The sequence below is a fragment of the Pteronotus mesoamericanus genome, unplaced genomic scaffold (genome assembly GCF_021234165.1).
Source record: "Pteronotus mesoamericanus isolate MK-2021 breed Mesoamerican mustached bat unplaced genomic scaffold, CSHL_Meso_final scaffold_507, whole genome shotgun sequence".
NCBI classification, from domain to species: Eukaryota; Metazoa; Chordata; class Mammalia; order Chiroptera; family Mormoopidae; genus Pteronotus; species Pteronotus mesoamericanus.
Genome location: NW_026555319.1, coordinates 2,727,953 through 2,743,886, shown reverse-complemented (window position 1 = coordinate 2,743,886; position 15,934 = coordinate 2,727,953). Strand labels below are relative to the sequence as shown.

The 15,934-nt window shown below is 56.3% G+C and overlaps 1 protein-coding gene across 3 annotated transcripts in view; it reads left to right on the top strand.

The window, feature by feature from the left end:
* Positions 1-2,081: 2,081 nt before the first annotated feature.
* Positions 2,082-15,934, top strand: part of ATP6V0A2 (ATPase H+ transporting V0 subunit a2) — a 29,251-nt gene continuing 15,398 nt past the window's right edge. For all 3 annotated transcript variants that reach the window (XM_054594287.1, XM_054594286.1, XM_054594288.1), the window contains exons 1-7: positions 2,082-2,368; positions 7,144-7,222; positions 9,950-10,047; positions 11,397-11,534; positions 12,225-12,313; positions 13,418-13,544; positions 15,625-15,707. In XM_054594287.1, the coding sequence (XP_054450262.1) occupies positions 2,252-2,368; positions 7,144-7,222; positions 9,950-10,047; positions 11,397-11,534; positions 12,225-12,313; positions 13,418-13,544; positions 15,625-15,707 (731 nt within the window). In that variant the 5' untranslated portion in view covers positions 2,082-2,251. The remainder of the gene's footprint in view (positions 2,369-7,143; positions 7,223-9,949; positions 10,048-11,396; positions 11,535-12,224; positions 12,314-13,417; positions 13,545-15,624; positions 15,708-15,934) is intronic.

Sequence of the window (15,934 nt, the reverse complement as noted above, 5' to 3'; positions counted from 1 at the left end):
TGTTTTATTTTTGTAGGACATTTTTAGCAAGTGCTCTGTCAATTTAATTCACACATTAGGTATCCAGATGTACGAAGTGATACAGAATTGGCCTTCTCGTTGCTGGACCAGACCGAGCAAAGTGTGTAAGAGGGTCAGGTGTGTGAATAAATGTTATTAGAAGCTTCACTTTATCACAGATTACTAAAGTCGTAGGAATTTTGGTCCAAATATGTTATTTGTACCTTAGAGAGTCAGTCTTTTCTTCAGCTTTTTACATAGTTCTGCAGAATTGGTGGATCATTTTCCCCTACCCCAAAGAAAGGATTAGGAACTCTAAAAGCCTTAAAAATGTATATAGTACAGGAGCGCAAAATAAATTGTTAAAGAAAGATACGGGGTTGGGAAGGGGAAATATTAGAGAGGAAAGTAAACAAAACCTGGAGTGAATTTAAGCCCCTGAAAATTTATGCCAAAGACCCTGCATTCAGTAAAGTTAAATCCCTAATTTAGTCTTCAGTTTACAAAAGACCCAACTATGACTAGGTCAGGGGTCACAGCGTCCCTCCATTAAAACAGGCCGGTTTTCACTGAAGGACAGTTTTTCCTAGTTGAGTTGAGAGAAGCTTCTCCTGCGTCCCCTTACACGGGGACAGACAGCGTGAGGCAGCTGGGGGAGCGGGTGTCTTCCCCCACTTCACCCCTGTGGAGGCCACAGGGCCAGTCTCTGAGTTTCTTTGTGGGCCAGACACGTTCGGTCGTTGTACCAGACGGACTTGGTACATGGCCGGAAACCTGGTTTTGAAAAGTCGTTCTAGAAGTCAAAAATTGTCTTTTGTTAAAGAAAAGGAAATACCCACTGATTAATTAATTAATTGCAGCAATTCAGAAAGTACCAGGCAGCTAGTGTAACTAGCTCTGGGAACTCAGTTAAGAATTTCTAAATGACAGGTCATTTATCCTGATTTTGTGAGCTGTGCTGGAAGGACTTTGGTACTTAGAAGGGAAAATCTCGGTTTGGCCGCAGAATGGGATCTGGGGGCACACTGTATGGTTTTAACTTTTCTAAGTTTACACATTCTTGTTTGCACTTAAATAGTTTTTGAGTAGCTACTGCTCGCTGGGCCCTGGAGATGGCAAGGCAATGTCTCTTATCCAGTAAAACTTACCTTCTCCTGGGGGGAAACTGGCAATAAACACAAACGAGATAAGTTCAGACAGTGGTAGGTGCTACGAAGAAAATAAAACGAGGATGTGATGGGGTGGGCTGCGAGGGCGACTCTCGCTAGGGGTCAGGGACATTGCCTCAGTGGGGACGAGACCCGAAGGAGCCACCGTTGGGGAGGTCTGGGAGGAGGGTGCTCTAGGCAAGGCCGATGACACCGACCTGGAAAGAAGGCAGGGGCCGCCGGGGCCCAGGGCGTCCAGGGAAGGTGGCCCGAGTGAGGGCTGGGGGAGCGCTGGGGCCGCGGCGCGGGGTTTGGCCGTTCTGCGGGTACGGTGGGCGAAGCCAGAGGGGTTCAGGCAGGCTAAGCGACTTTGGCCCGTGTCAAAGGTCACGGTGGCTGCTGGGTGCAGGAGCGTGTGCAGAAGGCAGCAGCGACAGAGACTCGATCGCAGTGCCCGGCTCCGAGCCTGCTTTCCGGTCTGCACGGGGACAGGACCGGAGAGCAGACGCCCAAGTCCCCGGAGGAGCTCCGTGGACAGGAGTGTCCTGAACAGGCAGAGCTGTGGGGACCACGCCGTTCCGCGGCCGCGCAGGGGTAGGGGTTGACGGCTGGGTTCTGAGAGCGCCCGGGCCAGGGCGGCACAGCTCTGTTCCCAGACCGCGCCCCGGGACTGCGTGCTCTCGTCGGGCGAACTTGACGGCACGTGCACTCAGCAGACTCTTCTTCAAGGGCCCTAAGCCGCAGAGCCGGCCCGGGTTCGGCATCCGGAGCCCCGCGGTTCCCCGCTGAGCTGGCGCCGGTTGGCCCCTCGGCCGCCGCCGCCGGCCGCAACTCCGGGCGCCATTGGTCGGCCCCGGGGGGGCGGAACCGGAACCGGCCGTCGCTGGGGGCGGGGCCTCGCGCGGCAGTGGCGGCGGCTGGAGCGGCGGCCGCGGCAGCGGGACCGGGGGAGGTTGCTGCAGTTCGGAGCCCAATGGTGCGGGGCCTCGGCCAGGCCGCAGAAGGAACCCGAGGCCCGGGCCGCTCCGCCTGACCGCGCGGGCCCGCGCCGCCCGGAGCCGCCACCGCCCGTCGGGACCCGCCGGGGCGCGGGCCGGCCCGCCATGGGGTCCCTGTTCCGGAGCGAGAGCATGTGCCTGGCTCAGCTCTTCCTGCAGTCGGGCACGGCCTACGAGTGCCTGAGTGCGCTGGGCGAGAAGGGCCTGGTTCAGTTCCGAGACGTGAGTGTCGCCCGGGGACTCGGGCCCTCTTTCCGCCGGCGCCTGGGCCGGGGCGCGCCGCTGCCCCCATTTCCCGGACGGGGAGGCTGAGGCCCCGGCCGCAGAGGCCGCAGGCGGGCGAGCCCAGCGTCCTGGCTTAGTGGCGAACGCCCCGCGAGGGCTCGGTCAACTTCGGGCCGTGCCATCAGATGCTTCCGTGCCAGGCGCAAGGCTAAACGGGGGAACAAATCTGATAAGGCCTTTGGGGGCCCTTCCGGAACTTACGGGGGTGGTGGGGAACAAAGATTGGACAAATAAGTATGTAAACAAGAAAACTGCTATAAAGGAAATAAAAGGGGCCGGTGTGAGGGCGGCTCGGCTGGCGGTGGCCAGGCTGGCGGTGGCCACGGTAGGCTTCAGGGAGGCGGTGACATTTGGCCGAGTTCTGATGGGAAGGGCCGGCCCTGGGAAGATCTGGGTGAACGGGACCCCGCCAGGTGAGCCCGAGCCTGACTGGCAGTGAGCCTGGTGCGAGCTCCTTGAGGAAGGGGATTGTTGTCGGTGTTTGTTCACCGAGGTAGGACGATGGCCTGGCAGGGGGTGGGAGCGACCCCAGTGGTTGCTGAATGGAAGCTGTCTTGCCAACAAATGACAACGAACACTCGGTTATGTTTCTGTTTACTTGTTTATTGTTTGTCTCCACCAGGGACTGCTTACCCCCAAGTGTACGGGCTCGCTTGACTTGTTCGTCCCTGGGCCCCGGGCCTCGGGCCCTGGCCCTCGGCACTTGTGGGCTTTAATAGGCATCTGTTGAATGAAGCCACAAGCCTTTATTGAGTGCTTGCTCTGTTCCAGATGCTGATTTTGGTGCCGGGGACTCTGTGGCCAGCAAGGAGGACAAGGTCCCTGTGTTCTCATTGCTCACAGCCTGGGAGGAGACCCATAAACACACTGATTATGAAGTGTGATAGGGAAGAACAGGGTGTGGAAGGGAGATTATTAAGCCGGACCTAATACTTACTGATGGAACTGGAAGTCACTCAGGTGGACATTTCATTTCCCGGGCCACAGCTTGCATCTCCTGGTTGTTTCCCTTCACCTTTCTGGGGGGTCCTGCACTTGGAAAGGGAACACCCTCCCTGAGCTCTGATGTCCGTGCTCTTGCGTTGGCACCTTAAGGCAATTGCAAAGTCAGGAGAAAACCCAGAGGGACAGGTGAGGCTGCAGGGCAGGCCTAGCTTTGTTCCTGGTTCCAGGAGCCACTTTGGCCGCGGCACCTGGTACCCACGTACCTGGCAGGTGCTGTGTTGAGCTGTGAGTAGCACATTAGAGGCTCAGGAAACAGTCGCAGTAGAAACACGCTACCTCCTCTAGAGCAGGTGGAGTTGTTCCATCCCGTCAGTGCTCCGGCCGAGAGACCTACCCGCTCCAGTCTCAGGGGTTTGAACCAGTGCCCTCTGCGCCACCGAGACTCGAGACTTGCGTTTCATGCTGGTCCGAGGTTAGGGAGCGGAGTGTGCTGGGAATCCTTCCCAGCTGAAAGTTGGTGGGAGAAAGAGAGCATGGCGCATTTTTTCCTGGAAGGAAAAGAAAACTGAAGTGTCAAAGTGGTCCTTCGTGGGGTGCCGGGTTTTCGGAGTTGGGGGCGGGCGGAGGGTGTGCATGAGGAGCGTGCGAGGCACGTGCTGAGTGCTCCATTAGCCTGACAGTTTCCTGCGCTCTCCTGGAGCTCCTTGCCCACTTCGTGGTCACCGGATGGGGTCCCTGACTCCAGTCTGTTTTGGCTTGCATAGGCTGAATAATTTTCCCCTTTTAAGAAAATAATCCTTGTGCCCCGGCTGATGTAGCTCAGTGGATTGAGTGCTGGTCTGTGAACCAAAAGGTCACAGGTTTGATTCCCAGTCAGGGCACAGGCCTGGGTTGCAGGTTGGGTATCTGGTTGGGGACGTGCAAGAGGCGACCGATCGATGTGTTTCTTGAGCCCTGATGTTTCTCTCCCTCTTTCTCCCTTCCTTTCATCTCTCTAAAAATAAATATTTTAAAAAATAAAATAAATAAAAAATAATCCTTGGGAGGGGGAGAAGGCAGGCCAAGGTTTGCTGCAGTGAATGAGAAGACCCAGAAGGAAGGTTGTCAAGTGAGCCGAGGGACTCGGCGAAGAGCGAGAGTCCCTCTGGGCAACAGGGCGCAGCCTGAGGTTGGCGTTCTCCGCGGCAGGCACTGGCGAGGGGCTTAGTGAGCACAGCGCCAGGCGTCGCCCTGCGCGGCTTTCCTGGGTTAAATGTTCGGCTTCAGGCGAAGCTACTTCCTGTCACTGGCCCAGAATGAGGGTGACGTTACCTTCTTAGAAAGGAAAGAGAAATAAAACTCTGTAAAAGAAACCACCTATCGGGAGACCGCAGTGAGCACACGTAAGGCGGCAGTGATGGTGGCTGTCACAACCTGTGACGTTGGCATCGTTGCTGCAGACACTTGCCTCCTGTGAGGATTCTGTTTGGAGACCACAGTGTCCAGCAGACTTGTCGGTGTTCGATCGTGAAGGAAACAGTCGGGCCTGAGGCTGGCGTCGTGCTCAGGCAGGCTGTGACGCCCTGCGTTCCTCCCCGCCCGGGCTCGGAGGCGCGGGGGTGCCCGCGGCGCTGGGGACTGGAGAGCGGTCGCTTCACGTGAGCGCGGGTTCCAGAAGCAGGTGTGAGTGTGCCGTGCAGAAGTGAAATTAGAATTTTTTTATCCTTCTTCTGGTTAATTCTTTAAAAAAATAATTCAAAAACCTAGGCAAGAACTGCGCCTTTGGGCCAGACACTCTCACACTGTCTGGGCAGCCTCCTGCCAAGCTGTTGCCTGATTATGTTTTTGAGGCCCGCTGCAGACCCTGGGTGAGGAGAGAATTCTTGCCCTAACTGCCCTTCACATGAATGCTTGCTGTAAAATGTTTTTGTTATAAAAGTAATATATGTGGGCCCCAGCTGGTGCAGCTCCGTGGAGTGAGCACCGGCCTGAGAACCAAAGGGTCGCCGGTTCGATTCCCAGCCAGGGCACAGGCCTGGGCTGCGGGCCAGGTCCCCAGTTGGGGGCGTGAGAGGCAACCACACATGGATGTTTCTCTCCCTCTCCTCCCTCCCTTCCCTTCTGTCTAAACAAAATAAATAAAATCTTAAAAAAAAAGTTAATATATGTGGGAAAAAACATATACTGTGGGAAATTTGGAAAATATAAGAATAAGATAATAACTTCTATGATTCCAACATTTAGAAATAAACACTTAAACTTTTTGGTTAATATTGGTCAAATGTGAGTTTTTAAATAATATTTTTAAGTGTACATATCTTTAATCTTTTTTACACACAAATCATGGATAATTTCCTGACTTTAGTAAATGTTCTTTTACACCGTCTGTTATTGTTTTGAGCTTTTATCAGAAGCTGCGTTGCGGGGAGAGTGTGCGGGGGGCAGGGACTGCCCGTGAGCCCGGGAGAGAAGCCCCGCCACTCACCCCGTTCTGACCCCGGACCCCCGGGAAGATTATGCAGCCGGTCCCCGGTGTGCGCTTTCACTTAGGACCATTTCAGAAAGTCTCTCTCAGGTGTCAGGACACTTAAAAATCATAACCGTAATACCATTATCATACCTAAAATATGTAAATGATTTCTGAATATAATCGCATGCCCTCATCCCTTAAAACATCATTTTTAATAAGGGCATGATAGCCTTGGCTGGTTGCCCAGCTGGTTGGAGCGTCGCCTGAAAGGCAAAAGATAAGGAGCCAAAGGCAGAGGTTTGGTGCCTGGTCAGCGCGCACTGGGGAGGCAACCGACGGGCGTGACCAAGGGATAGGTCCTCAGGGGAGGGTTAAAAAAGTTAAAATTTTAAAAAGTGCACAGTAAGTTACATGGCTAAATCATACTTTTTATACCACTTTGTTGATGTGTATAATAAAATCCACTCACTTCAGCTGCACAATTCATTGAGTTTTAGAAGATGGACCGTTTGTTCCTGTACAGTGAAACCAACCCACCCCCAGCCCAACCCCAGGCGGCTGCTCACCTCCTTCCTGCCTGTAGGACTGCTTTTCCCAGACCTTTCTTTTTCTTTCTTTCTTTTTCTTTTTTTAAAGATTTTGTTGTCAGAGGGGAAGGGAGGGAGAAAGAGAGGGAAAGACATCCATGTGGGGTTGCCTCTCACGCCCCACACCGGGGACCCAGCCCGCAACCCAGGCCTGTGCCCTGACCGGGAATCGAACCGGCGACCCTGTGGTTCACAGGCCAGCCCTCAGTCCACTGAGCCACACCAGCCAGGGCCTTTCCTGGCCCTTTCATAGAAAGGAAGTCACACCGTGGGTGCCCTTCGGCGTCTTCCTCTGTCCTTCGCGCGGTGTGTCTGAGAGTCCCCCGCCCGTTCCCCTGTGACACCGGGTGACAGTGTTGTCCCCGAGCGCTGCCGAGTGGCATTCCGCGGTGTGATGGAGGGCTCCCGTTTCTTCAGTCTGCTTTCTACTGTGAACCGGCTTTTCTCTGTTCTGTGATTGGTTTCTTCCCAATAAACCTTTGTCGGCGCTCGTGGTTCCCTCCTGCGGTTAAGTTTCTCCGCGGGTAGCCCTGGGCCGGCGGGTGGTGCGCAGGCGCTGGGCCGGCGTGGCCAGGCCGCCCCCTACCCCCGCGGGCGCCCCCCGTGCCCACGCCCGGCAGTCCAGGAGGGCGCACGCCTCCTTAAGCTCGTGCCAAAGACATTTCATTTTTAAAATCGATTCATTTTTAAATTTTAGAATGTTCCAAGGAAATGTTTTGTTCTTTTCTCAGCTCAACCAGAATGTAAGTTCTTTCCAAAGAAAATTTGTTGGTGAGGTGAAGAGGTGTGAAGAGCTAGAGCGAATATTGGGTAAGTTCATTTTAATGCCCTCAGTAACCATTTTTATATAAGCAAACCCCGGTCACTTGAGGAAAGTCAGACAATGCAGATGAACAGAAAGGACGAAAGAAAGTTCCCACGTTCTCACTGTTCAGAGGCGATTGCTGTCGTGTAGGCTTGTGTTGCTTTTCCATGCTTTCTGCTGCTCGTCTGTAAAGGTGAGGATCTATATCCATAGTGCTCAGGCTATTTTGTTACCAGCTTTGTTTCTCATTCAACAGTAAGTACTCACTGTAACACACCAATAAACTAATGGACCCATCATTTTTAATGGCTGCATACTGTTTACTGTAGTTAATGTGCCATCATTTATTTAACCAATCCCTTGTAGTTAATTACAATTTAAAAACATACTAAACACGTTGGTATACGACTTAAAAATTACATCAGTGCACAAAGGAGGTAGGAGGCGGCAGGCGGCTGGTTGCGAGTGAGTTCCTTTTTTAGGACCCCCTTTGCGGAGCTGGTGGGGCGGTTTCTGCCCGGCAGCTGCTGAAGCCCAGCGACAGCTCAAGCTGCTTCATTTACGTGCAGAGTCTCTAACATTTTAGCCTGAGTCAGTCAGGACCAGCTCAAGCCCTGAAGTTCTGCTGCAACAGGGACAAGAATGACCCCAGACCGCTGACCGAAGCAGAGTTTGTTTTAGAAGGATGGACGGAAACGCGTGGGGATGAGAATGTTGGTGGGGGGGGGGGTACGACTTTTAGTCCCAAGAGCCAATAGTTACTGTGGGTTTTATGTTTTTAAATTGGGGATTTTCAAGATAGAAACGATCTTTGAGTCATCTGTCGTCTTTTTCTTTTCTCGTGTTTGAGGGCCCACTTACACGTGCGGATTGTGTAGGACAGGGCGGCAGTTTTCAGCCTTTTCCACGGCACGGCGCCCGCAGGCTGGCGCTGACGTTCGCGGCACACCGAAAACCGTGTTATGTTTTTTGCCAGTCTGACAACAATAGGTACAATTTTGATTCATCCACACTGGACGGCTACTGTTGTGTTGGCTGTTGTCATTTTTTTATTTGACAGTGTAAGGGCAACGAGCTCAGCACCCCCGACAGGGAGTCGGGCGTCGTGTGTTTTGAAAACTCTGGCGGCACGGCAGCTGAGAGTCGCTGGGGTAGACGGACCTCATACTCCTGGCTTTGCGACATGTGTGAGTCATTGGACAGGTCGCGTGTTTGGAATGAGATTTTTAAAGGCAGGGCAAGGTGCTAACACATTAGACATGTCCAGGACTTCCTGTAGCGTAAACGTGTTTCACAAAGGATGCAGGCTTTAAAAAAAAAGGAACTCTCAAACAAATTTAGGTATAAATGGGTTCAACATGTTCAAGCGATTTGCATCCATTTCCAGAAACCTCTTAAACCACCCCGTGCTTCCTTTGCTATCTGGTTGGAAGACAGCCTGCTTTTCTCTTTCTTTAGCCTTTTTTTTTTTAAGGCAAAAGAGTTATGTGATCTGAAGAGAAACCAGAGTATCTTTTTTTAAAAAACAAAACTAGTATTACTTCTCCAAAAGGTTATATGTGGTAATGACTTTACCAGGTACCATGGCTTTTATTTTAAGGACTTCACGGAATTGGAAATCAAACTCAAAACATTTCATTCTGGCCGGCTCAGCGGTGGTTGGGCGACCGTGGTTGTAGCAGGCGGGCGGGAAGCCGCACAAGCTGAGCTCGGACGGCCCGGCTCACAGCGCGCTCGCTGTCCAGGGCACCTGGCTCCCGGGCCTGGGGTTGCGCTGGTGGCTGCGATTGTCCCGGTGGGCGCCTGCTTCCTCCCGTGGTGTCTGCTGCCCCGGGTGGTGCCACCAAACTCAGGGTCTTGTTCGCCTGTGCGCGTCAAAGCCTCACCAAACGCTAACAGGAATTTATGGCCAAGAAAGTAATTGAAGGCTTATTTAAGGAAGTGGCACCACACCCGGGGATTCGGACGAGCTGGCCGCTGACACCTGGCTCCCCAGAGCTTCTGGGGGTGCGTCGTATGGGCACTGAGGGAGGGGGGCTGCGCTCGGTCCTGGTCCTGGTCCTGGTCCCGCCTGATTGGGGGGCGTTGGGCGTTGCTGCCCTCTGGCTGGGCCCTCACGGGTGTGGTCGCTGGGGTGAGTCTGCTTTCCTGGGTCTGGAGTGATACACAGCTCAGGCCCAGACGTCGCCTCCAGCGTGACCCAAATGCTGCCTCTGTGGCCAGCAGACCTGAGGCTTCCTTCCGAAGCGGCTGGCTGCCACCGCCAGGGGCGGGCGTCCTCGGTGCCGGGCGATGGGCGGGGACGGGGCGGGGGCAGGGGGAAGACGTGGCGTTTCCGCGTGGCCTTTGTGGGGACGTTGCCGTCTGTCACTGGGTTGTTCCTGTGCTTCCTGGAGCGTCCTGAGCCTTCTCTTCCCTCTGCATGCGCAGAGGCCGCAGTGGCCCCAACACCCTTTAACTCGAGGCTCGGAAGTGAGGAGAAGCGGGGGTTTCAGGATGCGCTCACCCCGTTCTCGCGTGCATTGTTGCAGCGCGCCGCTCTGCTTAGGCAGTGTCGCCTTCGGAGAGGCGGTCGCAGCAGACGGCTGATAAGTCTGTGGGAACGAGTAAGATTTTGGTGCCTTTCGACCCTCATCTCTGACGGCCTCGGAGGGGCTGGCTGTGCAGTGTCCTGACCGCCGTGTCCCTGGGCCTGCGTTTGCGTCTAACCTGTCTGGCCTTCGTTCCCACAGCGTACCTGGCGCAGGAGATTAGCAGAGCTGACATTCCCCTTCCCGAGGGAGAGACCAGCCCTCCTGCTCCGCCTCTCAAGCAGGTTCTAGAGATGCAGGTAACTTGCTTCCGAAGACGCTGCTTCAGGTCGCTGTGCTCAGAATCTGCTCATTTACTCACTTTATGTTGTCTAGTGCTTTTCTGCCTTTCTTCTCAAAACCGTGGACTGAGAATGAAAGAGCCCTAAGACAGTTAACCCTCGGTAGTGGGTCAGTCACCCGTGGTACATTTTCCCTGGACCCCGGCTTTCTTTGAAATGTGAGGTGTGCGCTCCCTTCCTGGGCGGCGGTGAACGCCGCCTAACGGGAGCCAGCCCGCGCCCTCCCCCGGCCAGTCCTCGTGGCTTCGGCCCCGCCCCCGGTTCACTGGGCCACCTCTGATTCTCAGAAGCTGGCAGAAGACAAGAGTTTGTTCCAGGTGGGCAGGCAATGGACTCCCTTCTCCCTGAGCTGAGTGTCTTGGGCGTTGGGGACACAGCGTCCCCGCTGTGAGCACACGGGCTCCCCATGCCGTGAGCTATCCCCTGAGCTCTTGGTCTAGTCGCCTGATCGACTGTCGCCCGGGCCAGAGCTGAGAGCCCCTGACAGCCCCTCTCAGACAGCTGTCCCGGGGTGGCTCGGGCCGCCCCGCCGCAGGCCGCCCGGTTGGCTGGTCTTGGAGGAAGGCGTCGCACACTTGGTGCGCGAGCGGGTCCCAGGGAGAGCCACACACCCGGCGAGCAGAGTGCAGTCGTCCGGCGTGGCCTTGCGAAGGGCTGGCTGGGATACGATTCCACACGTAGTGATGACGGCCTGTGGGTGGTTCCCTCCGGCCAAGCGCGGCCCCGAAAGTCGCGTGCCCGCGGGTTTGCTTGAACACAGGCTTTCCTTGGACCAGGCACTTGCTGTGCAGATTGCTGCTGCTCTTGTTTTCACTCTTAAGCATGGCTAGGAATGCTGTGTCTGCACCATGTTATTTAGGAAGAATTTTTATGCCCAGTTCATGGTAAGTGTGGCTGTGTGGATCCCTCCAGCTGGGGACAGGAATACGCATGTTTAGAACAGATGATCGGAACGCGTTTTCCATGTTGCAAGTAAAAGGACACGCGGCCCTGGAAGAGGAAGACTCCGGATGCGGGAGGGTGGGCGCGCGGATGCGAGAGGCAGACTGAGTCAAGGCGCCTGCCTTGGGCCGTGCGGCCGCCGGGGGCCTAGTATCGCAGTGCCTGCGCCCCCACCCCCAGCGGTCAGCCGCGCTCACGCGGGGCAGCGGGCGACGGCCTTTAGAACCGTGGTGTGTCTCCCGTCCCAGTCCTGTGCTATGGCGTCCGGCCTCCCCGGGGCCCCGCTGGATGGGGCCCCGCCGGATGGCGCCCCGCAGAGGCCATCGGACGGAGCGCGGTCCCCAGGAGCTGCCGTTCTGTTTCAGGAGCAGCTGCAGAAGCTTGAGGTGGAGCTGAGGGAGGTCACGAAGAACAAGGAGAAGCTGAGGAAGAACCTGCTCGAGCTGGTCGAGTACACCCACATGCTGAGAGTGACGAGAGCCTTCGTCCGGCGGAACGTGGAGGTTCGGGCGGCCCGTGGGGCGTGGGGGGCGCACCTCTGGGGCTGAGCCCCCTCCTGTCAGGCCTCGGTTTTGTGGCTGGTTCCTGTGGACGCATTGCTTTTGCCAAGAGATAGTCTTACCTCGGCTCTGCTCGCAGCTGGGTGATACGACACGAGAAAAGCTTCAGGCCTTTCCCGTGTTGGTCAGTTTGAGCAGTAACCACACCTCCTATGTGTGAAACGCTTTCGTTTGCGATTGAAGAAAATCTGTTTATGATCTTGAGAAAAAATAACCAGAGGAAGTTCAGTTCTACAATTTAGTTTTTATTTCCAAATTGCTAAGAGTAAGGGAGGTTAAAATCTGAATTATAAGAAGGAAGAGCAACCTGCGTGGTATTCCCACACTCGGCTGAGTGCCCGGGGAGGACGGGCCTTCCACACGCAGCGACTCGTCGGAAAAGCGCTTTGCCTTGCATTGAGGGGGTGACAGAAATTATAACTCTGCTCTTATGTAAATGACCGCCAGTGGCTCACAGGTAGGGATGGGGGAACGACCCTCTTTCTGATCAGAGCTGGACGACACGCCTGAGTCCCCGAGGGTCCTCGCACCCAGGCCACAGGAGGCAGTGACGGGGCCCCGCGCTCTTGTTCGCCAACGTGACCGGAGCACTCACGTTTCATGGGACACACTTGGCTTCCGCTCTCGTTGCAGTTTGAACCCACATATGAAGAGTTCCCCGCCTTGGACAGCGACTCCTTGTTGGACTACAGCTCCATGCAGCGGCTGGGAGCGAAGCTGGGGTAGGTGACGCGTGGGCGTCGGGTGAAGGCGCGCCCTGCAGGGGCAGTGCTCTGCGTGGGCACCGCCGAGGGCCTGGGATTGAGTCGGGGGAGCGGCTGCTTGTTGACAAAAACACCCTGCCCCCGGGTCCGCCGCGGTGAATGGCGCCGCTACGGCGAATTCTTAGCCGTTGGCAGCTGTGATGGGCGCTGGCTGCTTCCTGGGGCACAGTGGGCTGGGAAGGAGGGACCGGCGGGTCCCCGCAGCGTCGGGCCTGCTCTGGGCGGCGGGAACGGGCTGGATGGAGTTGGTTAGCGTGTGAAGCAGGTTTGCAGGGGCTCTTTCTGCTGCCTGGTTTCTCTTGACTTGTTTCCTCCTGCGGTTTCTTTTCACCGTGACCTTGTGTTCCTTTGCTGGCTGCCCGCTCACCGCCTGCAGGACGTGGGCACCTGCCTTGAGGGCGTGGCCTTGGGGAGCGGTTACCTTTGTGCTTGTCGGCCGCCAGCCTGGAGGCGTCTCTGTTAATTTCTCAGCCTGGCTTTCTGTTGTGTTTTTGTTTTTTCACTGAGCATTTAATGAGTAGTTAAGCTGCAAGCCTGAGTAAATTCTAACCTGTGGTCATAAATTCTCACCTGTGGTTTTAAGTTCTCCACGAAGATTCCCCCACATCCAGAATGGAAACAAACGAGTACTTGTAGGCTCCTTTGCAGGGTGGATTTTTTTCTCATCCCTCGGTTCAGTGAAGGAGTAGCCCTTTGGGGGGGGTCCCAGCTTTAGTGGGGAGAGTTTGGGGGGTCGGTTTCTTCTCCTCACCTGTGCACACCTAGCGCCAGCCCCCCGTCCCCCATGTGGGCTTGGCAGCTCAGGGCCGGGGGGATGCATCAGGGTGCCTATGAGGTCCTGTTGCTTTGATTTCTTAGAATTTCTCTAATCTGAGGCTCAGGTCTACATTGGAAAGGACGTTTCAAAAGCTTTTTATGCAGCATTTTAGATATTTGGCAATGGGAGGGTTTTCTGTGTCTCTTCGCTTTTTGGTCAGAAATGAGTCTTCGTCATTTTCTGAGTGTACTTGGGAAGAACCCGTTGCTTCCAGCTGCCTGCAGCTTGTCTGTGTTGTCTCGTAGATTTGTATCCGGTCTCATTAACCAAGGGAAAGTCGAAGCATTTGAAAGGATGCTGTGGAGGGCGTGCAAAGGGTACACCATCGTGACCTGTGCAGAGCTGGACGAGCCCCTCGAAGACCCCGAGACGGTAAGTGTGACGTCACCGCGCGGCGGCAGGCCCCCCGCAGACCTGCGGCACCCTGTGCAGGGAGCTGGCCCAGGTGAGCGCGCCCTGGCGCCTGGTCCTCGGCGTCCCGGGTGTGGTTCCCGAGGTCCGGGCTTCCTCCTGCTCTGCCACAGCGCGACCGGGTGGCCGCCGTGGGTGGCACCCCCCGACCTCAGGCCCGTTCCGCTTTCGCTGGCCGTCCCGCTGCCTCTCGTCCAGCAGCGGGTCCAGGTTGGACTCGCACCCTGTGGACTTAGGGTCCCAGCTCCTCGCTCTCCTTCATTCCGGGGAGATTTCTCGGTCTTTCCTTGACTTTCACGACCTTGACGTTTCAAACCAGTGCCGGCCAATAGTTTTGGAAGCCTGCCCGTCGCTCAGTTTGGGTTTGTCCGACATGCTCTTGTGATCAGCTGTGGGTCACAGAGGGGCGCTGCGCTGCCCTCTCATGTCCTCCACCGGCCACAGCCACGGCCACAGCCTCCCCTCCCCCCGCCATCTGTGTCCTTGCCTTCAGGACCCCCCGCCTGTTCCTGTCCCCTGGGCCCAGGGCTCCGGCCTTGGGCTGCTCCCCTCCTCTCTCTGCCCTTAGGGGTCCTGTAATAATTCCATGGCTCTAAATGCCATCCCCCAAATCTAGCCGAGACCTCTCCCCGAAACACCACTCTTGCATGTACAGCTTTTAAATTCCCGCCTCCAGCCTAAAGCGGATCTTTCCTGACCTTCGCCCCCAACCTGCCCTTCCAGGCTTGCCCGGCTCGGCGGGGGGCAGCTCTGCGTGGCCGCTCAGGGCCAGCGCCTGGGGGTCACCCTGGACCCCCTGCTCTCACAGCCCGTGCCCACCACCAGCAGGTCTGCTTCGCACGGGAGGGGCTCGGGCCCCGTCACGCCCCCACCCCGGCTCCGGGACACGAGGGGCCAGAAGCACCTCCGCTTGGCGGGGGCCTTGTCCTCAGCTCTCCGCTCCCGGCATCTGGGACGCCCTTGCAGCTACGCTCCGGTCACCGCTCTCCGCCAGGGGCTCCCTGCCCCCCAGCGGGAGGCCCAAAGCCCCGCAGCGTCTCCTCCTTGTCACACCCAGACCTGCCCTGGCCCCTCCTCCACTCGCTTCCCCCGAGCTTCCCCTTTGCTCGGAGGCTCTTGTCTGCATCGCCGCGTCCCCGCGTCCCGTGCTTGCTCCCTTCAGGCCGTGTGCCCCCCTGGGGCATCTAGAGTCGCAGCCCCGCGCCGCCCTCCCTGCCGCCCGCCGGCTTTCTTTTCTTCATCGCACTTACCTCCATGCGACACGGGATGTTTTCTTTGAGTTTCTTGGTGCCACCTTGAATATAAGTCCCCCCGCCCCCCGCCACCCCCTGTAGGGCGTTAGGTCCGCTCTGCACGCCGAGCCCCGTTCCATTCCCTCTGCGGAGCGTCCGTAGGCACGTCGGTTCTCTGTACCCGCGGTCGCTCTGTTCTGGGAGTTCTCTGCGGGTGCTCAGCCACTGCGCCCTGGGCGGCGGGTGCCTGCGGCCTCTGGTCACAGCGCTTTGTCCGACCGGCAGTATGCAGCTTTGCGCCGTGTTTCTTTTTAAGGACGTCTTATTTAATAGATAGTCTCGATTCATTGACCTTGAACTCAGCCAACAGCACCATCACTCCCGCGTGAACGGAGCGCATCTGCCCTCCCTGCGCTCAGGGACACGGGTCAGCACTTGAGCGCTGCGCTTGGGGCCTTTTTAACAGTAAAGTCACCAGCTGAAAGCGTAAACATAGGAAACCGTCCACTGGATTCATCCTGCTGAGGACACTCTACAGTTTGAGATGAAACCGGACGGCAGCGTCACCTTGCCCACCTCACGCTGGGCACATGCACGTCGGGTGACTCACGACTTGTGTCGCTCTGCGCGTCTGCAAGTGACCAAAACAGCACTGCGAGTGTCAGTTTGGGAGCGAGGAACGGTGTTTGCGGTGACCTGGCCGTCGGGGACCCGCGGCTCCGCGGGCCGGTGGTCACAGAGCCTGCGCTGCCGGCAGACCCCTCACGGCTGTGGACGCGGCCGTGACCGGTGTCCCGCTTGCTCCGCAGGGGGAAGTCATGAAATGGTACGTGTTTCTGATATCCTTCTGGGGAGAACAGATTGGCCACAAGGTTAAGAAGATATGTGACTGGTAAGAAAAAGAAACAGTCATTTAATTTATTTCTCTGTGGTCTGGAACCTCTAGTTTTCTTTCAATGTCCTTCTGTTGGAAGGGAAATACAGTGGATTCAAAGGCTGCTGGGCTTGGTCCTGTGACATCTTTGCTGTAATCCCATGTTTGTAAACATTTTATCTGATCTCTCTTGCCAGTGCAATACTTAAATAATTCAAAAGTGGAGATCATGTTAATAACGTTCC